We start from the raw sequence: 27,548 nt of genomic DNA, 5'->3' as shown, positions 1-27,548 counted from the left end.
ATAATTATTAAAAATATACAGAATATATCAAAATAATAACAGAATATATAATTCCAAACGAAGATTTAAGTACATCAATCTGCATAGCCTTGTCAAATTCTCTCACACTCCCTCCACCCCGCTGCCTTGCTATGTTTGTGTTTAGCTGGTGCTCTACAATCCAACGTGATTGATATCCTTATTGAATTCAGTCTCCTGAGCACTTGTTTCCAAGTATAATATGTTTGCCACCTGTGGTATTCTCAGGTGGTCTGCGCGTGGTCTTAACTTCTGTGTGTAATGTTCCAAACTTTTCACATTTGATCTTTCTCAGGGAAAGGAATAAAGGGTTTATCTTAAACTCAGGTGATTTTTCCTCAAATCCATTTTAACTCAAATCCAGCACAGAACAGCTGGCACAGAACAAACTTCCACTTTGCGGCAATTATTAAGCATCCATACTGAAGCAAATTATGGCACTTTAAATTCATTATTCAATTGGCATGAGGCTTCTAACATTGTTGGTTTTAATTCACGATTAATTAGCCTTTGCTGAACTATTTTCTTCAGACGTTTCATAAGGATAGGACAGAAAATTAAATAACAAATGGACGTGGAAAATTGATGTCTATTTCTGGGCATCAGAGGTCTAAGGGGAGGTCTAAGTGCCACTAGGAAAGATAGATAATAATTATACAAAAGCGCATGTGCTTCAGAGATTGATTTAAAAACAATAATAGCTTGATTGTACAGAACATGAACAATCTTTCCATGCTATCACTTGCAGCTCTGTGAATTGGTTGGATTTTGAGATTTCCATACACATTGAGCTCCTGATCTTAGCTGGAATGCCTGCAGATATTTTGAGTGGAGTCGATAATGAGCTGGAAACCACAAACTCCTTTGGTTAGTCATCAAACTTGTGGGATTTTATGTCGTAGGCAAGTAAAAGCCATAGGCCATTTCAAAGAAAATAAGGTTTTATAATGAGAAAATCTTGTAGAGGATTGAACACCTGTTTTCTCAGCAATGCTGAATTTAATTTTAATAGTCATCAAAGACAAAATTAGAAACATCGAATTTCAGAGACAACATAATATTATAAGTCAGGATTCTATTAGGTGGAGTTAAATAAATGAAAACTATTTTCAAACGTCAAAAAATTGTAAGCAATAACAATTAGAAAAAATTCATTAGATAACATTAATTGAAATTAACATCTGCATAAATACAACTTCTGGCAACATTTCCATCAGCTAATATCTTGTCTTTTGATTTAGACAATACCTTAATAATGGATGAAAGATAACTGTGATGTTCCGAGCACCGGGTTTACAAACAAACTTTGTGCCACCTCCTTCAATTAGATTGTCATCAGCCCCACCTAAAAAAAAGATTAAAACTGATATCAAATATTTGGATTCTCAAGTTACTTTAAAGGGGTACAGTGAACAGTGAATATTGTTATATAACCAGTAAATCAGAGCTTAATTGAATGCATTTTGGACTGAAATGGATAAATGACATTGGAAAATCTCAGTGTTAGTCATAAGTCCTGCACAATGATGTTACAAGCACAATTGCTTACAAAATGCCACTTACAAAGGTTATGCAGCCATTTTGGACTAAGGACAATTCATGCAAAAAAATCAATTGATGTTAGGATTTGCAATATAGTTCAAATCATATTGCATGGTCACAATAACACATTTTTAGTTTGACGTGTGCATCTTACTTCAATGACACAAAGGATGTTTCAAACTTTGAGGTGCTTCATCAAAGCTTATTGTTGAACAAAAAAGCTCACGATGAAGAATGAAAGCATTGGCTTGGATATAGGATTAGCTGACTAACAGGATAAGGAGAGTAGCCACATTTGTTTTGTTTTCTGGGTGGTAATACCATCAAGTTTGCAAATGACACAACAGTGATAGGCCTCATTAACAACAATGACAAGACGATGTGCGGAGAGGAGGTAGGGTGGCTTCTAGAGTGGTGTGGTCGTAACAGTTTGAGTCTCAACGTGGATGATTGCGGACTTTAGGAAGATGCAGGCTGACTACTCCCCACTGCACATAAATGGCTCCTCCATGGAGAGAGTTAGGAGCATGGAATTTCTGGGAGTACACAAAATGGATGATCACACTTGGTCCCTCAACACCACCTTCTTAGTCAAGAAAGTACAGAAGCGTCCCCACTTTCTGAGAAGTTGGAGGTGAGTGAGGTTCATTCCACCCCCCTCACATTCTAACCAACTTTTACAGCAACACCATTGAGAGTCTCCTGACCAGCCGCATCACTGTCTGGTCTGGGCATTGCAAGGCTTCGGACTGCAAGACCCTTCAAAGGATTGCAAGGACTAGTGAGAGGATCATCGTGGTCTATCTTCCACCCAACAGAGATGGGTATCAGGAGCCCTGTGTACACAGGGCCCTTGGCATTGTCAAGATTCCCTATCACCTGCCCCAAAGTATCTTTAACTAATGATGATAAGTTATTCAGTGTCTGCAGCCGAAAACTGTTATTCGAAACTCACTTAAGAAGCTAAAATAAAAGTGAGAAATTAAACAGCAGTGTTCTGTTATCTGGTCTTGCAGGAGAAAACAATTTGGAGTCAGCCTCTGCAGAAAATCAAAAGCAACCTCTAAACTAATTACAAACAACAGAAAATCTGCACACGCTGGAATTCCAAGCAACACACAAAAGATGCTGGAATAACTCAGCATCTATCGAAACAAGTACAAGCCGAAGGGTCTCGGGCAGAAACATTGACTGTACATTTTTCTATAGGTGCTGCCTGGTCTGCTGAGTTCTTCCATCATTTTGTGTGTGTTGCTCTGAACTCATTATTTGACCCTAATGCTTAGGACAGATGTTTGACAAGAACATTTTTGCTTTTATTTGCATGAACAGCATTAGGTAAAGAACTTTCTGAGACGATTGTCAGTTTAGCAGAAAATTGATAGTAATTCTTGTCAATGCAGGACCACATGAAAATTTGAAAATGAATCAGATTCATTCTATGTTACTTTGTAAAAATACATCTTTCTCCTGCTTAAAAGCTCTATTTTATTTGTGACTTACCTTCATACATAGACAGCTGTATCTTTATCTTAACCAAAGATTTGCTGAGGTTTTGCAAAAGAGAAAAGTTGAATGGTGAAGCTATATAATGGCATCATTGCGAGGTGTACTGCAACATCTTGGCTGAAGGTATGGCTATTTCTGGACCACAGGCTTCAGGATTTTACATATACCAAAATTCCAAGAATTTTATAATTTTCTACACTTCATTACTTTGGAGGGCTCCTTCGGAGAATAATCAGGCCAAACTCGTATACAACCAAGCTTCTATTTTTACTTGCCACATTAACATCAGAACTATATGTAGAAGTTCCTAATCTGTTGATTTTCCTCCACCCCAATACATTACTGTCCAAAAGTCTTAAGCACATATATATGTAGCTAGGGAGCCTAAGACTTTTGCACTGTACTGTAGTAATTTTATGCATTGCACTGTACTGCTGCCACAAAAAAAACCAAATAAGTTTCATGACATGCAGTATGTGAGTGATGATAAAGATGACTCTGACTTGGGTCTCTATTGTGGACTGAGATTGGGAAGGGGACAGGGAGAGGGGAGGGAGCAGGAAGCACCAGAGAGACATTCTGTAAAGATCATCAAATCGATTGTTTGGAATCAAACAACCTTTCTTGGTGTCTCAGGGCTGGGTGTGTCAGCACCTGTGCTACCCCCTCTCCCGATCCCTACCACTCTCTCTCTGTCAGCTGTCCCACATCACTCCATCCTTGTCATTCACAGCATCCCTGTGCCACCACCATCTCCCCATCCCTACCACTCTCTCTCTGTCAGCTCCATCCTTGTCATTCCCAGCATCCTTTTCTCCCATCAGATTTACAAGCTCGCTCTCTGCTCCATATTGACAAATACAGCACTGTATAAAAGTCTTAGGCACCCTAGCTATATGTATTTCCTGGCATAATTTACATATTACTATTTAATTATTTATGGTGCAACTGTAACAAAAACCAATTTCCCTCGGGATCAATAAAGTGTGACTATGACTATGTACGTGTGCCTAAGACTTTTGCAGAGTACTGTATTTTTCTGTGGTTCTCCCCTGAATATATATATATGTCACCTTTAAGAGCAAAATTGATCATGAAATCTAAAAGCAGAGGTTTTGATTTGGCTATTAATTGTGATCACCTTAACTTTGTTGACAGCACCATGGAACAGATTATTTCCTTTGGATGTATCGCAATAATATCTGAAGGTGGTAACTTATCCTATGTTAGTTAATGAGGTATAAACGATGAAATTGTAATGAGGTGACTCAGTAGTGTGCCTCACTGATGTCCTTGTCTTCAAATTGCTTCATCATCCAGAAACTACTCTTCGTTCTGGCACAGATATAATCTGTTGCAATGTGTGTGAACGAGCATTAATTGGATCAACAGTATCTCAGTTTGAGGCCATTGAGTCATAAGACTCACACCAGTTAAAGCACAAACTTCACCCAAGTATATCAATGGAGTATCCAAGAAGTGTTGCAGTGTTTGAGACTAGAATTAAGATCAAGTCTGTGATCTCGGGAGGATGAAAAATACCCTGCTGCTTTTTTTTGGGGGTGGGGGACTTGGCACCTTGGTCAAAATTTATTCCTCAACCAACATCAATGAAACAGGTTATATAGTAACACTCACATTTCTTTTTGAGAGACTGCGTTGTGTTGATATTGGTATTGTATTGCAGCAAGGGCTCCATCTCAAAGTGCTTATTTGACTATAATATGGGTTGGTGAAATTGTTAATGTGATACATAATGCACGAGTCTCTCTTTGATTTGTGGGGTCTGTAGGTACAGTTGCAATTCGCTATTAAAATTTAGAACACGCGCTTTAAGAATATATTGCCCCTATGAACTGGCATAAAAATCTTTAACTGATGACTTGACTGCCCCCATAACAGTGTGGCACAAAGTATATTTGAGGCCAAGTACCTCCACAGAGAAGGCGAAGAAATTCACAAACACCACCAGGCACCAGTTAGATATCAGCACTCCTCGAGGAGTCAGTGTGCACATATGTGCTTTCTTCACACACTGTGATAATAAGGCAAACAGAAGTGTTCTGGTCTGTCTAAGCTCCACTTTAAATAACATAGTCAGCTGCTTCATCCTAATTAAACCAGGAAGAATTCTTTCTCAAACAGAATATCTTACAGCAATGGTATACATCTTTTATGGCTTGAAAGCAATTTGCACAGTAACTTGCTGGAAACAAGAACCAATAAAAAGCTTAGACAACACAGCATCAGAATGACAGGATCAACTAATGAAGCAAGGGAAGGCATATTAATATTCATACAGGTTTTGAAAAAGTAATGAGAGGGACATGGATCATGGAAAAGTAGAAAATAAACAAATGAAAATTAAGTTGAAGAAACAAAAAAGTAACATTTGATTCTGGCATTTATTTCAGCATGATCTTGAAAGATTTTTGGTCTGTACAATAACATTTCCAGCATCTTGTGATTATTATAATTGTTAATTTATATAAATATATTGTCAGTTCTTCTGCTTTAAATATCACTAGGTTGGAATACAATCATTTACATGCCACAAGGGTTAAAATTTCTGCAGGTTTCATCAAAGATAATTTTCCATAATTATATGTGAAGAAAGGAAAACTTCAATATACAATATTAATGCCTGTCGCTCATCCACTTCAAATATTCCTGACAATGACGATTCCATCAGAATATCAGAAAAATATTAATATCAATGAAGAATTGTTGAATTCTCCTGTTCTATTCAGTCAATCAATGCAAAATAAAAAGGAGTAATGTCACAGAATGTCTTTAGGATATGCCTCTTAAAATGGTTGTCTGAGTAGTACTTAAATGTGGTATGGACTTTCTTTGCATCATTCTTACAGTGATGAATGATGTAACAGATAGACAGTTAAAATGAATTTAAGGGGACACATTGTATACAACGATGCAGCTGTATAGCATCATAGAGTCTTGGATAGTTATGGTGACAAGACAAACTTTGGTCAGTTCAGTATCTTAAAGAATAATAGCACCAAAAATATTGCATAAGCAAGTAAGTAAGCAATGAATATCTTGGTTCAAGATGCAGATGGTGTGCTGGCAAGGCAATATAGCAGAGAATGGTTAAACAGGGTTGTATAAAGAGCAGAGGGAGGAAAAAAAGTGGAGAGGATTGTTATGGCGTATTCTAGAGTTATGGAATATAACAAATATTAATTTTAACAGCAACCAGTCTTCAGATCTGAATGTGGATTGTAGATTGAGTTTGAAATGTAGCTCAGAACAATGTTGTTCTTGGAGCTGCAGACTGGGATCAATTGCAAGCCAAGACACACTCATTAACCTGAGATGTCAGCATATGCATGAATGCAGCTCAGAGACAATGGTGATTAGCATTCATTTTGGGTATCTGGTGGGGGGTTGGTGTGAAGATCTAGGCGTTTCAAAGTTTTATGTAATTCAAAGAAAGTATTGTAGATACATTGTAACTATAGAATTGGTCTGCTGATACTTTTGATCTTTAGCATTTAAAAATGTCATGTAATATTTCATCAGTAAGCCTCTTCTTCCAAGAGTGTCTCCAGAGTGATGCCTGCTTGTTTTGCTGAATAAAGACTTCTATATCCACTAGCTTTGGAGTCTCTCCAGTGACTTCATTTACAGCACAAGAAGAATAAGCAATAGATTTAAGATGTTCACATGAAGGGTATCATTTTTCAGCATTCTAAATAATGATCTGTTAAGCCTCTATTTCTATGAAGTACTTATAATTACCCACTGCACTTACATGAAAATATTTAGAATACCTGTGTTCTGAAAATAACAGAATATGTAGGTAATTTGAAACTATTTTCTGCTCAGCTGCCTTAGGATTCACTCATTAAATCAAGGATTTGATCAAGGTAATATTTTGCTGTGGTAGATTTCTTTCAACTGTGAATATTTCCTTGTGAAATTTGTCATAGTATACATAATTATTACACTTTCTACTACAGAGATTAAGTATTAGGTGCCCTCAAAAATCCCTTTGCTTAAAATATACTTTTTAATTGCAGCAATGAACTGGATTATAATTATAAAGGTCTGTTCTCTTTCTTATATGTCTTTGTTATTCTCCTCTTTCCTTCACAGGAAGGATCTAGTATCCACATGCTATGGCAAATTATCAGTAATAATGATTTTTGGAAAAAAAAAGCTAAAATAAGGCTAAAAGAGACTTCAGTTAAGAGTTATTGTTTTGTGTAGATAACTGGGAAGTCAACATCAACAATTATGATTCAGATCCTTGTATTGTATGGTCCATTTTGGTTCCACTTAATTTAATTGGATCATCTAATCTATCCATTCATGTGGATGTAAATGATGGTATGTTGTGGTGACATGCTCTCCAGTGTGTGAGCCAGTGATCATCTCTCAGCCAACACCAGTAAACTAAACCAACTATATGGTTATTACATGTTGTTTCTCTGGGACACTGAAGGACACACATTGGCAGCTGTCCCCAGATGATGTAACACAAATGCATGTCTTCATTTCTCTATTGGAACGTTCAAGTTTTTTTTTTATACACAATGTGGATTAGTAGTTGCAACTAATGAAGTAACTAGAACCTACCAAGAATATGCAAGTACCGAACAATTTTCCTACGAGCACAGTTAAAATTTCCTCATTTCTTCAGGATCTCAAATGGTGCCAAAATGATATTCATACCAAAATGGGTGGGTACAGAGAAAACTGATACAACCAACTGGACTATTTGGCTAAGCACCAATGTCAGTTTGAAAATAAAATCCATTCCTTATGAAAATCATATTGGCCGAGCAGCTTCTTCCTCAGGCCATGAGACTACTGAAATCCCTGCCACCACTCTGGGCTCGTAACTTATAAAATACCAGTAGTGTTATACTATTTACTTTTTAACTTGTGTCACAAATGAACACAATATCAGTCCTGTGGAATATATCTTATTATTTGTTAACTTATTTGTGGTAATATTACTTTATGGTTATGTGTGTGAGTTAGATGTACTGTGTTGTGCACCTTGGTCCGGAGGAACATTGTTTGGTTTTGCGGTGTTCCCGGTTGAATGACAACAAACTTGAACTTGTTTATTTCTTTACTTGCCTCCTAGAAGCAACAGCCTCAGCCTTACCGGTTACTTGAATAGTTCTTGTCTTCTCAAGCTGTCTCCATTTACTATTGAAATTACTTCCCTTAAAAGGACAAGAAATTTGGGCCTCTGTTTAAAAAAAATCAGTGCAATATTATGTATATCTTCAAGGTGAGAAATACGAGGGTGGTGTTGACACTGAATTAAAGACTGACGTCTGCAAGAACCTTGGGAAGAGGGAAAATCAGAGTATTTAGATGAAGAAATTCAAAATTAGGTCCTGATATAGTTGTGCCATCAAGACATAGAAAATTAAGTTAATTCATCGTAACGGACATACAGGATTGAGAAAAATCAGTAGATGTACAGAGTATTCCATACAAATCTAAAATGAATAAAGGCAGTCTTTCTGGGAACATTTCATGGATGCCTAGTCTCTAAGCCAATACTCATTGAAAAGGCTTTTATGACTGAACCACACGTATTTTCTAAGAACATGTTATTTTGTTTCAAAATTCACCAAGGAATAACTTTGCATTGGGCAAGAAAAAAAATCACCAGGCCATGATGCCTGATGTAACATCCTCAATAAATCAGCTACCAAACATGTTTTGTCTCCAAATCCAATAAATGCAAATGTCTGAGACCTTTTCTTGAAGCATTTGCCTGTTTTTACTCTACCTTGTGAACTAAGTGCTGCTATACTTAAGCAAAACCAAGATTATATAACTATGTTAATGCTTCAGGAGCAAGAAAGATGAGAGGTGAGTTCATAGAGGTGTACAAGATAATAAGATTACTGGCATGGAAAAACCAATGCCCTAGAATGGAAAAGCCTACAAAAAGTAGTAGATACAGCCCAGATCAGCAGTGGAAAAACCCTCCCCACTGTTGAACACATCTATAAAGGAGCAATTATTTACTATCATTATTTTGCTTGTTTTTATTTGTATTTATATTTATTGTGAATGCCTGAGGAAAAATCTGGAGCTGGAAGAACTAAGGCAGTCCTACGTTGAATTCAGTGCTGACCGGCAACTCCCGTAATACCTCTGGAGCTAAACTGTACAGGTCTCTGCCATTCCTTTGGATTCATCAGCTGCATGGAGAGGGGGAGCATGCTACATGAGCAACAATTTTCTCTCCATATTGTACTGCCCTGGCTTGCATATCACGTAGACCAGTGGTCCCCAACCACCGGGCCACGGACTGGTACCAGGCCGCAAATCATGCACTACCGGGCTGCGAGGAAATGATATGATTTGGCGATATGAGTCAGTTGCATCTTTCCTCATTCCCTGTCACGCACTGTTGAGCTTCAACGCACGGGAGGTCATTACCCGTGCGTCATCCATGTCAGCGCGGGAAAGAGGTCAACTCCTCGAGCTTGCAAATAACAGTGAGCTGAAAAGTATGTTTGACATAACATCTCTGCCGGCATTCTGGATCAAAGTCAAGGCTAAATATCCTGAGATAGCCACGAAATCACTGAAAACGTTGCTTCCATTTCCAACATATCTCTGCAATGAATGCAACGGAAACTAAATTGCGGAATAGACTGAACATAAGGAACCACCTTCGAGTATCGCTGTCTCCCATCATCCCTCGATGGCACCATGTTGTTGCAGGAAAACAGGCCCAGGGCTCCCACTGATTCAGCGATATTGGTGTGTTGCAATGATTTTATATGTTCATACGGGAAAATATGTGCTGTGTGTTTAATATCCAAACATCACTTAAAATATTATGATGCTATTGACTTATATAACCATATAACGATTACAGCACGGAAACAGGCCATCTCTGCCCTCCTAGTCCATGCCGAACGCTACTCTCACCTAGTCCCACTGACCTGCACTCAGCCCATAACCCTCCATTCCTTTCCTGTCCATATACCTATCCATTTTTTCTTTAAATGATAATACCGAACCTGCCTATACCACTTCTACTGGAAGTTCGTTCAACACTTACTTCAAGCTCCCCGTCCTCCCGTGATAATTGACTTATCACTATATTCATGCGAGGAAAATATGCGCTGTGTGTTTAATATTAAATTTGTTAGATAAACCCTTTTAGAAACGAAATTGAGTGTATTAGCCACTTATCACCTATATTCCAGTCGAGATTTAACCCCACCCCAAACAGAATCGCCAAAAACGATTTGTGGAAAAGAATCGGCAGGTGCACGCATGCGCAGGCCACGCATGCGCACTGGTGCCCGCGCAAGGATTCATGGTCATTGTAGTCTATTGGGGTAAACCCAACGTATTTGACTGCTATTCTTGTCCGCTGTCAACCCTACCCCCCCCCCGGGTCGGCCGGTCCGCAAGACTATTGTCAATATTAAACCGGTCCGCAGTGCAAAAAAGGTTGGTGACCCCTGACGTAGACGGTTGGGACGCAGCATCCTTGGTCGACCACAATCAGCAGAGGGCTTCAGAATGCCCACAAGAAATTAAATCTCAAGGTTGCAACGGTGATATACGAGGGGTGATTGCTAAGTTCGTGGCATAAGGTAGAAGGAGTCAATTTTAGAAAGCCTAGCACATTTATTTTTCAACATAGTCCCCTCCTACATGTACACACTTAGTCCAGTGGCCGTGGAGCATACGGATCACTTCTTTGTAGAAGTGGTCCGCCGCAGGGGTGATTGATAAGTTCCTGGCCTAAGGTAGAAGGAGATGAGTTATAACTTCAAACTTTCTGCATTATCACTCAAAGAGTTGAACTGCACGTGCATGTAACAAGAGCGTCTAGGACCTCCAGGTGGTCCACAGCAGAGGTGATTGATATCCACACCAGGAGATGAGTTATACAGCTCTTGTTACATGCATGCGCAGTTCAACTCTTTGGGCGAAAATGCAGAAAGTTTGAAGTTTCTCCTCATCTCCGTCTACCTTAGGCCACAAACTTATCACCCCTGCAGTGGACCATTTTCAGAGGTCCAAGACGCCGACTTCTACAAAGAAGGGAACTGTATGCTGCATGACCGCTGGACTAAGTGTGTAAATGTAGGGAAAATAAAATAAATAAAATAAATGCAATACTTTAGGCCACGAACTTATCAATCACCCCTCGTATATGCACTTTGATAATAAATTTACTTTGAATTTGGAATGAGGCATAGGCAGTCAGAGACTATTTCCCAGGGGGCATAATTTTGGAGGAAAGTATGGGGGGGGGGGATGTCAGAGGTAGTTTTTTTCTCCGAAAAGAAAGCAGTGGATGCATGGAATATGCTGTGATGGGTGGTGAACAGGCAGATATGTTACGGACATCTAAGAAACATGGATGATTGAAAGATGGAGGGTTATGTGAGAAGGAAGGTTAGAATGATCTTGAGAGTAGGTTAAAAGGTCAGCACAACATCATGGTCTGGTACTGTGTTGTAGTGTTCTATGTTCATAACGTACTCTCCTGCTGAATAACTCACTCATGAGAGTAAGCTTCTGGGAATATATTTACCATCTTTTGTACCTGTAACCTTTGATATAACCTACAGACAAATCAAAACATGAAATAATTTTATAATGATAAATCACAATGGTATCATTTGGGTTTCCCAGTCACTGCAGAACATGAGGATGTAACCTGTGATGATGCTCAGGCATGGAATTCAGCTAGAAGTGAGATGCTAAGAAAAGCTTGGAGAAAAATTGTGGCCCACCATGAAACTTGTTGAAGAATCTAATGATAAAGAACTAGAAGACTTCAAACACGAGGAATTCTGCAGATGTTGGAAATTCAAGCAACACACGTCAAAGTTGCTGGTGAATGCAGCAGGCCACACAGCATCTCTAGGAAGAGGTACAGTCGACGTTTCAGGCCGAGACCCTTCGTCAGGACTATGTCAACAACAGCAAAAATAGTTAATGTGGCAAATAATGTTCCTTTGCAAACTCAGTGTGATGTCTAAGTGCTAATGATGTAGAAGCATTTATTGAAATGGGCAAAGAAATTAGGATTACAAATATTTTGTGATACATAAATTAAAGAGTGTTAATAATGCAAATTTTCTGAAAGAAAGTAATAAAGACTGAACTATAAGATTTTCACGGAGAGGATGAAATAACTAGCGATACTGCAAGTTTTGACACAATCCTCAAATTTGCACAAGTGTAGATTGTTATTTGACACATGGAATTACATTTTTGTAAGATGCTTTTATACTAAAGTGGATAATTGAAACAAATCACAAAAGCAGTCTGGATTAAATTTCAACCATCTGCTTTTGACATTTAATTAACCAGGCTATGCTTAGCTGGCCACATCAAGTGCACTGAACAACCAATTCTCACCAAACATATTGGTCCTTAAGATGCAAAAATCCATGAGGGATGAGATGAACTGTTTTAGGTTTCCATAGCTAATCTGTAGAAATGAGCTTTGCTGATATTGTGAATGTAATGCGGAATATTTGGAACCAAAACCACTGTTGATTGCAGCATGCTTTAGGTTCAATAAATGGAATCAAAATGAAGGTGAGTCCATTTCAGTCTACTTGGCTAAAATGGAGAAATTTTCAGAGCATTGTCAGTTCAGTGATGGGCTAAATGATGCACTGAGCGAACATTTAGTTGGTGGAATCTTTCAAGAAAACATTCAAAAACAGCTCCTAACTGAAGCACAACTCACATTCAAAAGCTATTGAAATTGCTGTATCAATGGAAACAACGGACAGAGATGCAATTGAGTTCCAGTCAGGAATGAAATGAGCACGAACAAAATTGCAACATCAAAATAGAAACTTGCTAGGCCAAACAAATTGCACTTCCATTGTGGCAGGGGCTCACATATTGTAGACCAATGGAGGTTTGAAGATGAAACTTGCGGAAAGTGCCACAAAGTAGAATACATACAAACAGCATGTTAGGCAGACAAAAATTACTGAACTGCACAGCGAAGAGAAAAAGACAAGTCAAGTTGCAGTTTCAAAAACAGCACTATTCTGCATGCTGTTGATGAAAACTCTGATATGAGTGACACAGGACTATGTAGCCTTAAGATTTACAATGTGAAAACTAGCAATAGACAAGGAATATGGCTTACACCAGCAGTGAATAGCTACTTAATTAAAATGGAATTGGACACTGGCTCAGTTGTTTCAGTCATTCCACAAAATCGGTTTGAACCTCATTTCAAAGATACCGAACTCAACCCTGCAGATATCCAACTAAGAACTTATACTGGAGAAAAGATAACTGCTGTGGGAATGATATTAGTAACATTGAAGGACAACAACCAACAAGCTACATTGGCTTGTGTGTCGTAAAAACAGGAGGGCCAGCGTTGTGGGAATGTGATTGGCTTGATTACAGCTTGATTGGAGATCCATGCACCATTTGCATGCCACATCTCCTGCAAAAGTATCAACTGAAAGCAAATTAAGAAAGGTATTGGATGATGCCACAGCAGTGTTCAAGAATGAAACTGGTAAATTCAAACATATCAAGGCTAAAATAGTGTTAAGTGAAAATGCCTCACCGAAGTTTCACAAAGCCTGCCTGGTTCCTTATACCATCTGTGATAAAGTAACCAGTGAGCTAGATAGCATGAAGGCTGAAGAAATTTTTTCCAAGGTTGAGTGGAGCCCATGGGCAATGCCAGTGATCCAAGTAGCCAAGAAAGATGGCTCTGTCAGGATCTGTGGTGATTTTAAGGTCACCATCAACCCACTACTGAAAATAGATCAATACCCTCTGCCTAGACTAGAGGATACACTGGACAACGAAGATTTTGCTTCCTGAATACCTTTAGGTATATCTTATGAATTTTGGGCTACTGATCATGAAAATCACCATGAAATTTCCCTATCAGGCACCATTTTTTTAAAAAATTCTGTTTAATTATTTCAATTCATAATTCAAGTCAATTAAAATGTTGCCTACAATGTAAGCTGGAAAGTTTCCTATCTTGTCCAGGCATGCTTGGGCATGCCTTGGCAGTGTGGCTGCTGCATGGTAGGACAAGTTTTAGTAATAATTACTGGGTCCAGGACTGTAAGGATGGAATTTGCTATCACCAGGCACAAAAATTTCTATGAAGGTTTTGATATTTGAGACAAATGCTTCCCAGAATAACTGATGCCAAGATTAAGGGAAGTATTTTTGTTGGTCCACAAATCAAACAGGTCATCAATGACAGGCAATTTGAAGAATTTCTAGTGGGACCGAAGAAAATCATATGGAAGGCATTCAAGGAAGTTGTTGAAATTTTTCTCAGCATCTATGGAGCACCAAACTACATGCAGCTGGTTGAAAGCATGCTACGAGCATATAAAACCATGAGATGATACATGTCACTAAAGATTCATTTTCTGCATTCCCATTTAGACTTCTTCCCTGCAAATCTTGGTGCTGTTAGTGACGAGCATGGTGAAAGGTTTCACCAGGACACTGTGGTCATGGAGAGATACCATGGCAACTGGAATCCATCAATGCTGGCAAATTATTGTTGGACACTTGAGCGAGAAGCCTCAGACACTGAGTACAAATAAAAATCATTAACAAAATATTTTAACTTAGTTGAACCTATTGCAAAGCATCAGCACCATTATGCACTTAAACACATTATATTCAATAAAAGCTAATTTGTTGTTTCTCCAAATTCCTACGTGATACAGGTAGTTTGAAATTATATTTGTGTTCATTTTCAAGCAGTCTAACATAAACAAAGAAAATTTTGAGGAAGCAACACTTCTGAAAAAATTTGTTGTCCAGTGATATCTTTGCAAATCTTTCTGGAGAGAAACACTTCAGCTAAGTGGACTTAGCAAAGGCCTACTTGCAGATGGAGATCGAAGTAGAGTCCAAAATGCTTTTATCACCCACAAAGGGCTTTATCACTATAATAGGCCTATTTTTGGAGTAGTATTTTGCACTTTGGCAGAAAGCTATGGACAATGAGTTGCAAGGCTGACAAGGTACTCAGTGTTAATTGGATGATGTAATTGCTACCAGTAAGAATGAGAGGGAACATCCCTAAAGTCGCAACATAGTGTTGAAAAGGTTGGAAGATAATGGGCTCAGAGCACAACGTGACAAGTGTGAGTTCTTTAAACCAAGCATCACTTTCCGTGGTCACACCATTGAAGCACAAGCATTACACAAGTGCGCTGAGAGAATTTAAGCAGTGGTGGATGTCCCGGGGCCAAAGGACATGTCACAGTGTCCTAACCGCAGTCCTTTTTAGGATTTGTCAATTCCTTTAACAGTTTCCTGCCGAAACTGGCTACTGTACTTCATATCTTGAACTCATTACTACAGACTGGGAAGAAATAGCAAAAGCTTCCATGAAGTGGTTTTCCAAAAGGCAAAGGGAAAGGTGACGTCAGACACGGTACTCACGTTATGATCAATGTCACCCAGTGAAGCTTGCCTGTGATGCATCGCCTTATGGCATAGGTGCAGTCATGTCATATGTGATGATAGATCGAAGTGAATGCTTTATAGCCTTTGTATGACATTCCCTTACCACTGCAGAGAAAAACTACACACAGATTGGCAAAAAGGTCTTGACTCTGGTTGGGATGTAAAATGTTTCAACAGGCATCTGTATGGGAGAGTGTCCTCATTACTGGTCACCAACCAAGGAGAGGAGAAGATGGCGGCACGCCTGCGTGTGTGCAGCCGTCTGGTGATAAATGATATCATATCTGTTAAATAGGGGCCGTGGACAATTTCTGATTTGATGGAGAATGGACGTGAAAGCACAGAGGAATATCTGGAGAAATTTCTGTAATGCCAGTTCGCTGCTGTCGTTACTGTGTGGTTGGGAATCTTTCAGAGGGTAGGCCTCAAAATCCCCGGCCTTGCCTGCTTTTGGCGACCGAGAAGGAGGTCGAATCATTCGGACAGAGATGGCGCTCAGTACTTGGTGTCGGAGAGCTGATCAGAGCTCGAAGTTTTCGGATTGTGGTTGGCAAGGCAGAGAGAGTTTTACTTCCTTCTCCCGTCTGCGTGAGATGTGGGACGTTTGAGAAACTTTGAACTTTACTGTGTTCATGGACTTCTTCATCAAGTTATGGTATTGTGCACTGTTGTAACTATATGTTATAATTATGTGGTTTTGTCAGCTTTTTCAGTCTTAGTCTGTCCTGTGCTTTGTGATATCACACCAGAGGAAATAATGTATCATTTCTTAATGCATGCATTAATAAATGACAATAAAAGAGGACTACGTGTCTTCATAATCTAATGCCTTTTTTCAATCCACAGAAGGATATTCCATGAACAGGAGCAGCACAAATGCAGAGATAGGCTTGTTACTTGGAGGACACAATTACAAGATCAAATTCAAGAAGAAAACTAATCATGGAAATGCTGATGGATAGTCCTGTTTACCCTTGGAAAAGGAAGTACATGAAAAATTTACAAAAGAGGACATTCGTCTTGAGTACTCCTCCTAATGCAAATTGAAAGTTTCCCTATTATGGCAGAGATGATCCAAAAGCAAACCAGAAAAGACCCCACACTCCCTCTGGTCTCCATGGCCACCCAAAATGACTCAAATATGCAGCAGAAAGTCCAGTTCTTCCATTTTTGCTACCGCTGGGATGAATTTGCTGGTGACAGAGGTTGGCTTATGTGGGGATTGAGAGTTGTTGTATCATCCAAGCTAAGAGCTAAAGGTTTGGAGGAGCTGCATGCTGGTCATCCAGACATGGTCAAAAGTGTTGGCTCAAAGGTTTGTCTGGTTGCCTGGGATAGATCAGCAAATCGAACAGCTTGCCATACACAGAGAGGGATGTCAACAAATCTAGAAGGTGCCAAGAGTAGCATCTCTCCATCCTTGATCGTATTGCCCAGCCAGAGGATTCATGTGGACTTTGCCAGACCATGCATGAGCACAAATTTCTTGGTGGTAGTGGATGTAGCTACAAAGTGGCCAGAAGTGTTCCCAACAACTTCTCTTATAGTCTTGCATATTGTTGATGTGTTGAGAAGCCCCTTCTCAAGGACTGGTGTTCCAGAATAATTAGTCAGTGACAATGCACCACAGTATGTTGCAGCAACACACATCAAAGTTGCTGGTGAACCCTTCGGAAGGGACTCAGCCCAAAACGTCGACTGTACCTCTCCCTAGAGATGCTGCCTGGCCTGCTGCGTTCACCAACAACTTTGATGTGTGTTGCTTGAATTTCCAGCATCTGCAGATTTTCTCGTGTTTGTGTTTTTAAATTACAGTATGTTGCAGAACAGTTTTAGTTATTTCTGAAAATGAAAGGAATAAGACATATTACATCTGCACTATACCGCCCAGCTAGGGTTGTCCAGAGTCTAAAGGATGCAATGTTAGCAGAAGACACTACGCTTACACTGAATCAGAAGCTCACCTATTCCCTCCCTGCATATCACAATGCAGCATACTTGACAACCACCAATTTACCAGCTATGCTGTTCCTGGATTGTCCCTTGTATTCACAGGATCTCCTCAAATCCAATCTCAGAAAGAATATAATATGCAGGACAAACAGCCCTGGCAAGGGACTACCGATGTGATAAAAAGTGGGCATTTGGAAAAATGAAGGACATAACTGGACCATTCTCCTACATCTGATTGATCATTTGAGGAGAGTAAAGTCAATTGTTAGAGGAGAAAGGTGTCCAGAGCTGTCAGAACCACTTCTTGCAGTCCCAGAGTCAACTGCTACAACCACCATGAAGGAGACCCCAGAACCTGAGATTGTTTCACCTGCCAAGCAGAGTGACCTTCCCTTATCAGGGAAGACATTACCCACAAGAGTAAGAGATCCTCCACTGCGATTGAATCTTTAGGACTGGATGGGATAATTTGAAATTTACTATGTTGTGGATGCCTGTATAGTTGTATTATATAGTATGTATGTGTATACAGCAATATGTTACATATATGAGTTGAGGTATATTTGATACTAGTTAATTATAGTTAAGCAAGGAGGGGTGTAGTGTATCTAATATTTCAGTAATATTTGAGTAATATTGTAATTATATTGCTTGATTAAGCATTCTTTGTTTGTTTACATAATTCATTACATGTAAGAACTACGTGAATGGTCTACATCGTTAAACCATCACATGATATGTGAGCACACCACTTAAAGTAAAACTATGTTGACACACTTTCCGGCTCCCGAGTTTTTCTTTCGATTAGTTTTTGGAGTAACAAGACATAACACTTTAACTGTGGAAGATTGTTGGTGTTAGATGGGGTGGTTTGAGTATTTCAGAAACTGCTGATTCCTCGGATTTTCACATACAGTGATTATTAGATTTTACAGAGAATGGTGCAAAAAAAAAACAAAAAAAAACTTCCAGTGAGCAGCAAATGCTTTGTTAATGAGGGAGGTCAGAGGAGAAGGGTCAGACTGGTTCAAGCTGACTGGAAGGTGACAGTAACTTAAATAATCAGGTGTTACAACAATGGTGTGTAGAAGAACTTCTCTGAATGCACAATACATCAAACCTTGAAGAGAATAGGCTACAGCAGCAGAAGATCACGAACATACAGAAATACACTCAGTGGCTATTTTATTAGGTACCTCCTGTGCTTAATAAGGTCGCCAGTGAGTATATTCTTTCTTAGCTTCCTCTCTTCATCTTTAGATCACAACCACACCAGTGACAATAAGAATTCACAAACTTCAAAAATCACCAAATCCAACAGCTACGGTGCCAAGTAAAAGTATTCAGCCCTCAGTTCTTTGTTCACATAAATAAGTATTACAACCAGGGATTGATTAATTTATGCTACCTCCACCATACTTTACAATAAGGATGGCGTTACTTGGCAGTACTGTGCAGTATTTGACTTGCTTGCCAGAAAGAACTAATCTACAAATTGGTGAATTCAAATGAATTCGACAGTAGAAGAAGATGGACCAATTGACTTCGTTCTGCCATATGCTTGAAGATGAAGGCTCCATTTTGTGTGTTAGCTGCTTAGCTTGATCAGTGTTTTAAAGAAGGCATAATAACTATCATGGATGTGAGGTGCCCCTCGGACACGTGGAAATCAAAAGGGAACCATGAGGAACACGTGGCCAGCAGCAGAAACACCTTTTTAACTGGTAATAACTTTTCTGTTCCTTGACTGTTCATGGAAGGTCAGGTAAAGTTAGCTGGTGTGCACACAGGTATTTAGGGTATGAATTCACATTCATTGGTCATTGGTGGCATCCGTTAGTCTCGCGAGACCATGGATCTGCGCCTGGAAGGTCTTGCTTCAGTCTGTGTTAGAGCAGCGTCTGTTGTGGCTGTAGAGGCCCACATGGGAGTGACAGTCTCAGCTGCATCGACTGCACTTGAAGGCACTGTCCTCCAGTGTTGTCTTGGTGCTGTTTTTCCAACGAGTGCACTTTTCTTCAGCAGCAAGCCTCAGCTTTTCTTCTCCTCTTTTTAGACCTCTGCTTAGTTCCAGCCTCCAGCGAGAGCGATCGCTTGCGATGTCCTCTCACCTCTCGACATTCATTTTCAGTGACTTCATGTCTCTCTTGCAAACTACTTGTTAATTTAGTTGTTAATACTTGTTAATTTAGACAATAAAGGTACTTGATGATACATACAGATAAATCTCTAATTATTATTACAAGGGGTGATCCTTTTAACAGATTTATGCCACATATACAGTTTAGTGTTGAGGTCAAAAAGTTCCACTTCAGTCTCATCCAACCACAAGATCTTCTCCCTCATCTTTACAGTGTCTTCTAAGTAATGCTTTGCAAAGTGTTGACAGGCTAAGTTATGCTTTTATTCAGCCAGGGCTTCTTCCTTGTCACTCTTCCATGAGTACCTTTTTTGTGGAAGGCTTTAGAGATTATGGAACCATAAACATCATTTCCAGTTGCGGGCTCTGACTTCTGCAGCTCACTCAGAGTGACTGGTGGTGTCACAGTAGCCTCTCTTACACATGCAATTCTTCTCCGGTGATTAAGTTTAGAGTGGCATCTGACGTAGGCCGTGTGGCTGTGGTTTCATATTTTTTCTACTTTTTCACAATAGACAGCATGGAGCTCTGACATATGCTCAGTCCCTTTGAAATGGTCCTGTACCTTTCCCCAGATTTGTGTTTCTCTATCATTTCCCTGAGCTGCCTTGAATGCTCTTTTGTTTTCATTTTGATTTTGTCTGTTGAAAATATACCATACTGTTGGACCTCACAGAGAGAAGGAATATTTCTTCTTATAAATTCACTGAAAATAGGTGATGCTCCAATTTTCCACAACAACAAGTTGGGTGAGTTGGTAAGGTAATATACAGTATTGAACCTGAGGAAAAGTTACCGTATCCGAGAATACATTTTCAGCCTCACAATTTTGGTTTTTAAGTTTTAGTACATTGTTGACAGGTTTTGTAATCTTTCTTTTGATTTGACATGAAGCACAATGTTTTATACATTAGTTCAAAAATCCTACTTCAATATATTTTAAATTTAGAAAATGAGAAAATATTTTTGGAGCTGAATATTTTTTCAAGGCACTGTAGCTCTCTTGAAATTCTACAAGAATATCAAGGTTAACGAGATAATCTTTCTTCCAGAAAACTTATCTTGCTTTACTTTGAACAGTCTCAATCTATTTAAACTGTTACCATTTTCCAAAGTGAGCATATCAAAATCTACAACTTATCCAATTTATCATTCAATGTTCTGCACATACACACACATTATAATTAATACCTTATTTCTACCAACCTGAATCCTAGACTATTATTGATGAAATCATCCAAATCCTTTTGCGCTCCCATTCTTTAAAATAGACATTCTTTATAACAGACATTAATGTTCACTGTTCCTGTATGTATTATGCTGTATTGTTATCTATTGCCTCCTTCCTTATCTTTATCTGTAAACACTGATTTACGTTGTTAACAAATCGACTGTCATCAGAATCTCTGTACAACATTTTATAACTGAACATGGTATTTTAGCTGAGACAGCCATTACGCATTCATTAACAGATAAAATAACCAGTACCAGAAAAAGAATGATAGCTTAATATCAAAATATCCTCAGTCTATCTGTTTGACATTTTTGGTTATTTATTTGACTTTGAGTGTGACAACATTTCTTGTGCAATTAGTTTAATTGAGTGATTTTTTACAAATTACTTTCCTGCATTAATTTTATTACATCACTATTCTGCTTCTAATACAGAATTGATTGATTCTGTAAAACAGTCCAAAGCTGGTCAAGAATGTTGGCAATAGAAGAGGATGTAGCAACCAGAGAGAGGTTGAGTAACTGAACTCTGACTGATATTAACAAAAGAGGAAATATAACCAAAATCTTCAATTACAAGTCTTGTAGTAGCACAGCCTTTCTTCAGTCCAAGCAAGGAAGTGACCCGAATATTAGAATTTATAAAATCTACTTTCAACAAAACAGGAACAGTAAGAAATGCAAGAAGATAGAATTCAGCTTCTCACAGATGGAACAATATCTGACCTATTTCCTTAAACTTTAATAATTCGCTCAGAAATTAAACGCAAAGGATACATAAATTCATACTCAGAGTTTAGAAGGGAGATACCACACAAAGAACATTAAATAAAATTAATATCAAAACAGTCCAGGAAAATTATAACAAAAAATGACTTGACATTCAAAAGATGCATGTAGAGCATCTGGTAAATGTGTGGGAGAGAAGTTAGTATAAGAATTATGATGTGATAGAAAACTAGATACTGTCATAATTATATATATGGAACCCATTAGTTAATCATCCACAATGGCCAAAATCACAAAACTAGGCTCAGCTTAATTGTGAAGTTATCATTGAACAAGAAATTGCCAGGATATATTAGAAGGACTAAACTTCTTTCACAAATTTTCTTAACCCTTTTGAGTACATGATGCACAACTACTTATTTCTTGTATCATACACTGGGGTTACCTGATGAGAAAACTGTGGTCTTTGGCCAGGGGCAGATGTCGTCAGGTGGCGTCCAACCTCCCTTAATCACTACACTCTCCAGTTGGCAGGACAGCAGTGGCAGCCAAGTCACCACCCATCTGCTCCTGACTTCCAGCTCAACTCCTCTTGCCTGCTTCACTTCCACCAAGAGGCTTTTTCTGCTTCCTCCCCATCCTGCAAGCTGTTTGGTTCTTGCTCTTTTCATCAAGGCCCAGTGTAGATAGCAACCTCCTCTACAACCGATCCCCACGGGGAATACTCACCTCTGCCATTCTTTGTCTCTGCACTCCTGGTACTTCAGGGCCTTCCGCTCGTGAGCTGCCTCACATCCTTCCTCCCATGGTCCTCTGAGCTCCACCAGGATGGTTGTCTTGTCTTTGGAGGACCACAGTACAATGTCTGGTTGAAGTGTGGTTAGCACCACCTCCGGGAGCTACAGCTTCCTCCCCACATCGACCCTCATCTCCCTTGCTTTGGCAGTTTGCAGCAGATTGGTTTTAGGCCTGTTTGATATGACTGATGTGGCCCTCTCCTTGATGAAAATTACTGCCTTGGTTGCCTCTCTAGCAGCTGGTCTCTTTTTTCACCTCTGCTGCTCCAGTATATCAGCAAGGGACAGCAGGACCTGTCGTGGCACCGCCGATACTGTCCTTGGGTTAGAGCTGTTTTGCATCCTGACAGTATGTGTGCCAGTGAACTCCACTGACCACAAAGCTTACAGTTAGGGTCCTCTCTCAGCCCCCATGTATGCAGCTGTGATGGTGTAGGGAGAGTGTCAAACACAGACTGCAGAAGGAAAGAAATGCAGAAGGCCTCCAGTCTCTAAACCCCCGCCCAAGTGATCTTGCGCTTGGGAAGATCTCATTTCGTCCAGGCACCCTGTGACCGCATCTCCACCAGTTTTGATATCTGCCTTTCATCCTTGTGGTTCCATATCTCTGCCTGGACCATGTCACATCGAACCCTTCACTTGCACTCCCAGACATCGGTGGAATGTCTGCAATAGAGTAGCTCCTTAGCAGCTAGCCAGCTAGTTTAAATAACGTTAGCTATGCTAATGAATGAATGACACCTGTTAAACTTACCTCAACATGTCTTTTACAGTCTTAACCCACCATGAGCAATAGAAAAGTCACTGTTGCAAACAGTGCCGCGAGCAACACCGTCATTATTTTTGACCTCTATTAGGCAGGGGTACACTTTACTGTAGTCTGGGGTGACGTACGTTTTATATTTTTTTAGAAACACTCTGCCATGGTGCGCTCTCTCTCTCGCGCTCTCGCTTGCTTTCTCTCTTGTTCTCGCGCGCTCTCGCGTGCTTTCTCTCTCTCTCGCACTCGCTTGCTTTCTCTCTCACGCTCTCGCTCTTGCTTTCTCTCGCTTGCTCTCAAAAAAATTGATTTCCGTGATATTGTATATAACTTGCGGGCACCAAGGAGCCACTATTCATACGCAGGAGACTCCCGGAACTTCCGGGAGAGGTGGGATGTCTGCACTCCCCCATTGTTGGAAGTGAAAATCCGAGCCCTACCGTCCCAGGCATGGATTGCTGATGATGTCTCTCAATTGCACGGAGCTCACTGCCTGGTCTATGGCTGAGTTGGCAGCCCACTTTCAGCCCAATCTACTTGCAAGTCCTGCTTGGTTTATTAGCTTGTCATCAGAGCCCCTCAGTGTTAACACAACTCTATACTTTGCCACCTTGAACTCATCCACCACTGATGACAACGGCAGCTGTAGCTGGCCTGATCTTATGTCAAGTCCCACTGAAGAAAAACTTGGGGGTGATCCCCAATCACCTCCACAGATACTTGTTAATTTTCCTCTTGATGCCTTCTACAGTGGTCACGGGGAGCTCCTACACCGCAAAATGCCAGAGCAGCATTGGTAGAAGACGATGTTGGTTCAGCCATGTCTTAAAATTAGCAGGGAGTCCGGTTTTGTTGATCTTCTCCAGCCACTGTTCAGTCTGCTTTATAATGTTGGTGATGTTGGCACTGTCTGTCATTGCTGCATTAAACCACTTTCCAAGACACTTTATTGTGTTGTCCTCTATGGATGGAATGACTTCTCCCTGTACTTGAACACTAAACTTACTTGTAACCTTGCCCTTTTTGATCACCATACATATGGACTTCCTGGCCTGGAAGGTCATCCTAGCTCAGGTAGCTACGTTGTCTAGGGTTTCCAATACCCATCTTGCTTGGACATGGGTTACAGTCGTTATTGTGATGTCATCCATGAACCCTCGTATTGCAGGTTGTTGGATGCCAGGCTCCAACACTGGGCCTCAGGTTACGTCTGCTGCTGCTGATATGAGGAGGTCCATGCCCATGACAAATAAGATGGAGGAGATGGTACAGCTGGGTGGAATCCCTTTTTGGAGGTTTTGCCACCTGATGCTAAAGTGGGCTGAAGTGAAGCGTAGCTTGTATCTTCCTAGGTAGCTGGTGATCGTGTCTCATGATACTGGCAGGACATGGTAGTGGTCAGGCCAACCTGGATGAGGATGTGTGGAACTGATCCATAGGTCTAACCAGATGACCGTCTGGTTACCTTTCTTCTGCCTGGCCTCGTGAAACAATTGGCTGATTAGTCATAGTCATGCTTTATTGATCCCGGGGGAAATTAGGTAATTAATTGGGGAAATTATTGAGGTGTGTTCAAGGCACCCAGGAAAACCTGGGTTGCCACCTTTCTGGAAGGATGTGTTGATATAGTAGTTCTCCATTAAGTAAGAGGTCAGCCTTCTCCCAAGCAGTGAGAAGAATATCCTGCACTCCATGATAAGGAGGGAGATTGTCCTAAACTGGGTGATTGTAGAGGGATATTCTTCCTTGAGAACAGAGCATCCTTTGGCCATTTTCCAGGTAAGTGGAATAGAGCTCTTGGTCCAAATCTTCCTCATTATTTTCCACAACCTCTGGAGGAGTTTTGGGCATTTCATATATACCTTGTAGAGTATACCACTTGGTCCTGGGGTGGCGGATGACTTGGCTTTCTTGATGATAACCTGAAACTCCCACCTCATGGACTCTGCCTTGTTCAGCTCAGTTGCTGGGCTTCTTCACTGGGGGCGTTTTGGATTGAATTTTAGTCCCAGATTCCTACTGGGATCACTGCATAAATCAACTGTACAAATCGCTGTATTAAGCTGTGTTATTCAACGTGATAAAGTACTTACCTGTGTCAGAATATGTTTGCTGAACTCCTAACAGATTCAACAGCAAAAACCACTTGAGGTTGGATTATGTAATAATCGATAAAAACTGTTGTATTGGTCAATGATGTGTTTCAGAATAAAGAACATTAGAGCTCAGCATTTTCCAACTGGTCAGACAAATGATGAATGGATTTTTTTCTGTCATATAGAAACATAGATACAAATAGAAGAAAACAGAATTAAACCAAGACCACTAGAAAAGTACATGGAACATCTGACTCATCACCAGTGTTCCCTCTAAGCTGCATGGGTGCGCGGCCATACAGTAAGTGAAATGCTCCCGTGCACATAGATTTTGTTGCTGCGCAGCTGGGATTTTCTATGATATAATGTTAACATAATTGTAAAATTCCCTGTAATTAATTATGTGTTAATGAATACAATCCATAAATTTTCTAAATAATAAACATACAACTTTTACCTTGAAACATTTTAGAGGTTCAATATATTTACATTATCAGAGATCCAACTTACAATACTGTTTCAAATTGTAACATTAAACACAGAATGGAAGTCAGTAGGGCTTGTCAATACCATTTATTGGAGTGGTAAAGTGAAAGATCTTCTTACATCTGTAACCTCTGACATCCATACTGTGCCTATTATTTGATTTACTCAACGTGTGTGTAATCTCTTGCATAATATATTTCCTCACAATGAGTTAAGAGAATGGCATACTTTTGACCCTGTTGTTATTACAAACTCAACCAGTTTTGCATTTGGAAAAAAGAATGTTGTATGACTGACAAAAATACTCAGCTACTATTATGAACTGCGATGAGAGTGTTACCTCAAAATTAATGTATCAATACAGTCACTTCAGATTTGTTTCTGCGGAAGTTGAGACTGGTTCAATTCAAACATTCACTAATATTTTGAACTACACACTTAGAAACAAAGAATTTGAAGAAACATCGATTCTTCTTGGCATCGCTTGAACATTTCTAGATGCTAGTGCTAACTGCAAATGTAATTCAATTTTATGAATTCAAACAAATACAAAATCCAGAAGCAGACTATAAGTGGAACACTTGGATGACCTAATGAGGATTAATATGTATCTTTTATCTGGATGCAGAACTAATCTGGGCAGTGCTTATAGACAATGTATTTGTAATAAAGACAGACGAGACAACGTTTATGAAACATGGAAAGATTTTCTTTGTTGTATTTCATTATACCCTTCAATGAATATAAAAAATTAAAAGGATGTGATTTTTCAATATCCATAGGATGCATACTACCAAAAAAACATTTAAGTGCTGCGCGGTTTTCAGGCCATGTAAAAACTTCCCGCTCAGAGCAATTGTTGGTCCACACAGCTGTAAAAAAATATAGGAGACTTTGCCCATCTCTGTCAATACTTAAAAAATAAGGTATAATTTACAGCCAAGTAACTCAGTAGAGACTACTTCCACTGTAAAACCCATATAACTTACATTCCACAGGCAGATTCTGCAACAAGCAGGCAAGCTATTACAAGTTACCATCTAGGTGATGTGGTTGAAATTTGACCAAAATACAAAATGGAAAACCCAAGCTGGGACATATATCAAGCGGAATGGCTAAAGTTATTTGATTTTCCAATTTCCTTTTGAAATTTTGTTGAATAATTTGGATGAACATGCTACAGGGAAATGAGAATAATCATGTATTAAATAATTCTGAAGAGCTGGAGTACAATCAACAAAAATTGAATGTTGCCTGTGGGTCCTAGGTGTTAACTCTGGAAGATACAAAACAGAGGGTAAATAAATTATTTTGCACTAAGTGTCGTAGATAGCATTCAATGCCAGTATCAGAGGGTTACAGAAGCAATGGTCAGGATAAACAGATGCCAGGAAAGGAGTTAAAAGGATTTTACAAATAAGCATGTGACAGCAATTAGAATAATTTGCATAAATAGAAAAGGGCACCACAGTATAAGTAGTAAATACAATGCACTAAATTGGGGAGAGGTATAGTCAAGAAAACCTAGGGAAATCGATGCATTTACAACAGACACTGGTCGAACAGCAAGTTACTTTCCATACGTGAGGGATTGGGGCTAAGAATTCCTCAATGCCAGAGAAATTATCTAAATTACTGAAATCATCTATTCCAAAAATAGCGAAAGGCACATCCTCCATTTTGAACTGAGAACCTTTCAGCTGGCAGAGAGAGATTTTAATTTTGTTCCGTTGTACGCAAATTAATCACTGCCTATTACAAGAATTTGTCTTAGAAAATGTCCCAAGGCATCAAACGTATGCTGTTACATCAACACA

General features: G+C 39.5%; 1 protein-coding gene across 1 annotated transcript in view; it reads right to left on the bottom strand.

Moving 5' to 3' along the window:
• exoc4 (exocyst complex component 4) overlaps positions 1 to 27,548 on the bottom strand; it is a 554,471-nt gene that overhangs the window by 342,478 nt on the left and 184,445 nt on the right. The window contains exon 9 of the mRNA XM_072241246.1: positions 1,267 to 1,363. Coding sequence (XP_072097347.1) covers positions 1,267 to 1,363 — 97 coding nt within the window. The remainder of the gene's footprint in view (positions 1 to 1,266; positions 1,364 to 27,548) is intronic.

This window comes from Mobula birostris, chromosome 23 (genome assembly GCF_030028105.1).
Source record: "Mobula birostris isolate sMobBir1 chromosome 23, sMobBir1.hap1, whole genome shotgun sequence".
Lineage (NCBI taxonomy): Eukaryota > Metazoa > Chordata > Chondrichthyes > Myliobatiformes > Myliobatidae > Mobula > Mobula birostris.
This window is presented reverse-complemented; position numbering and strand designations above follow the sequence as displayed.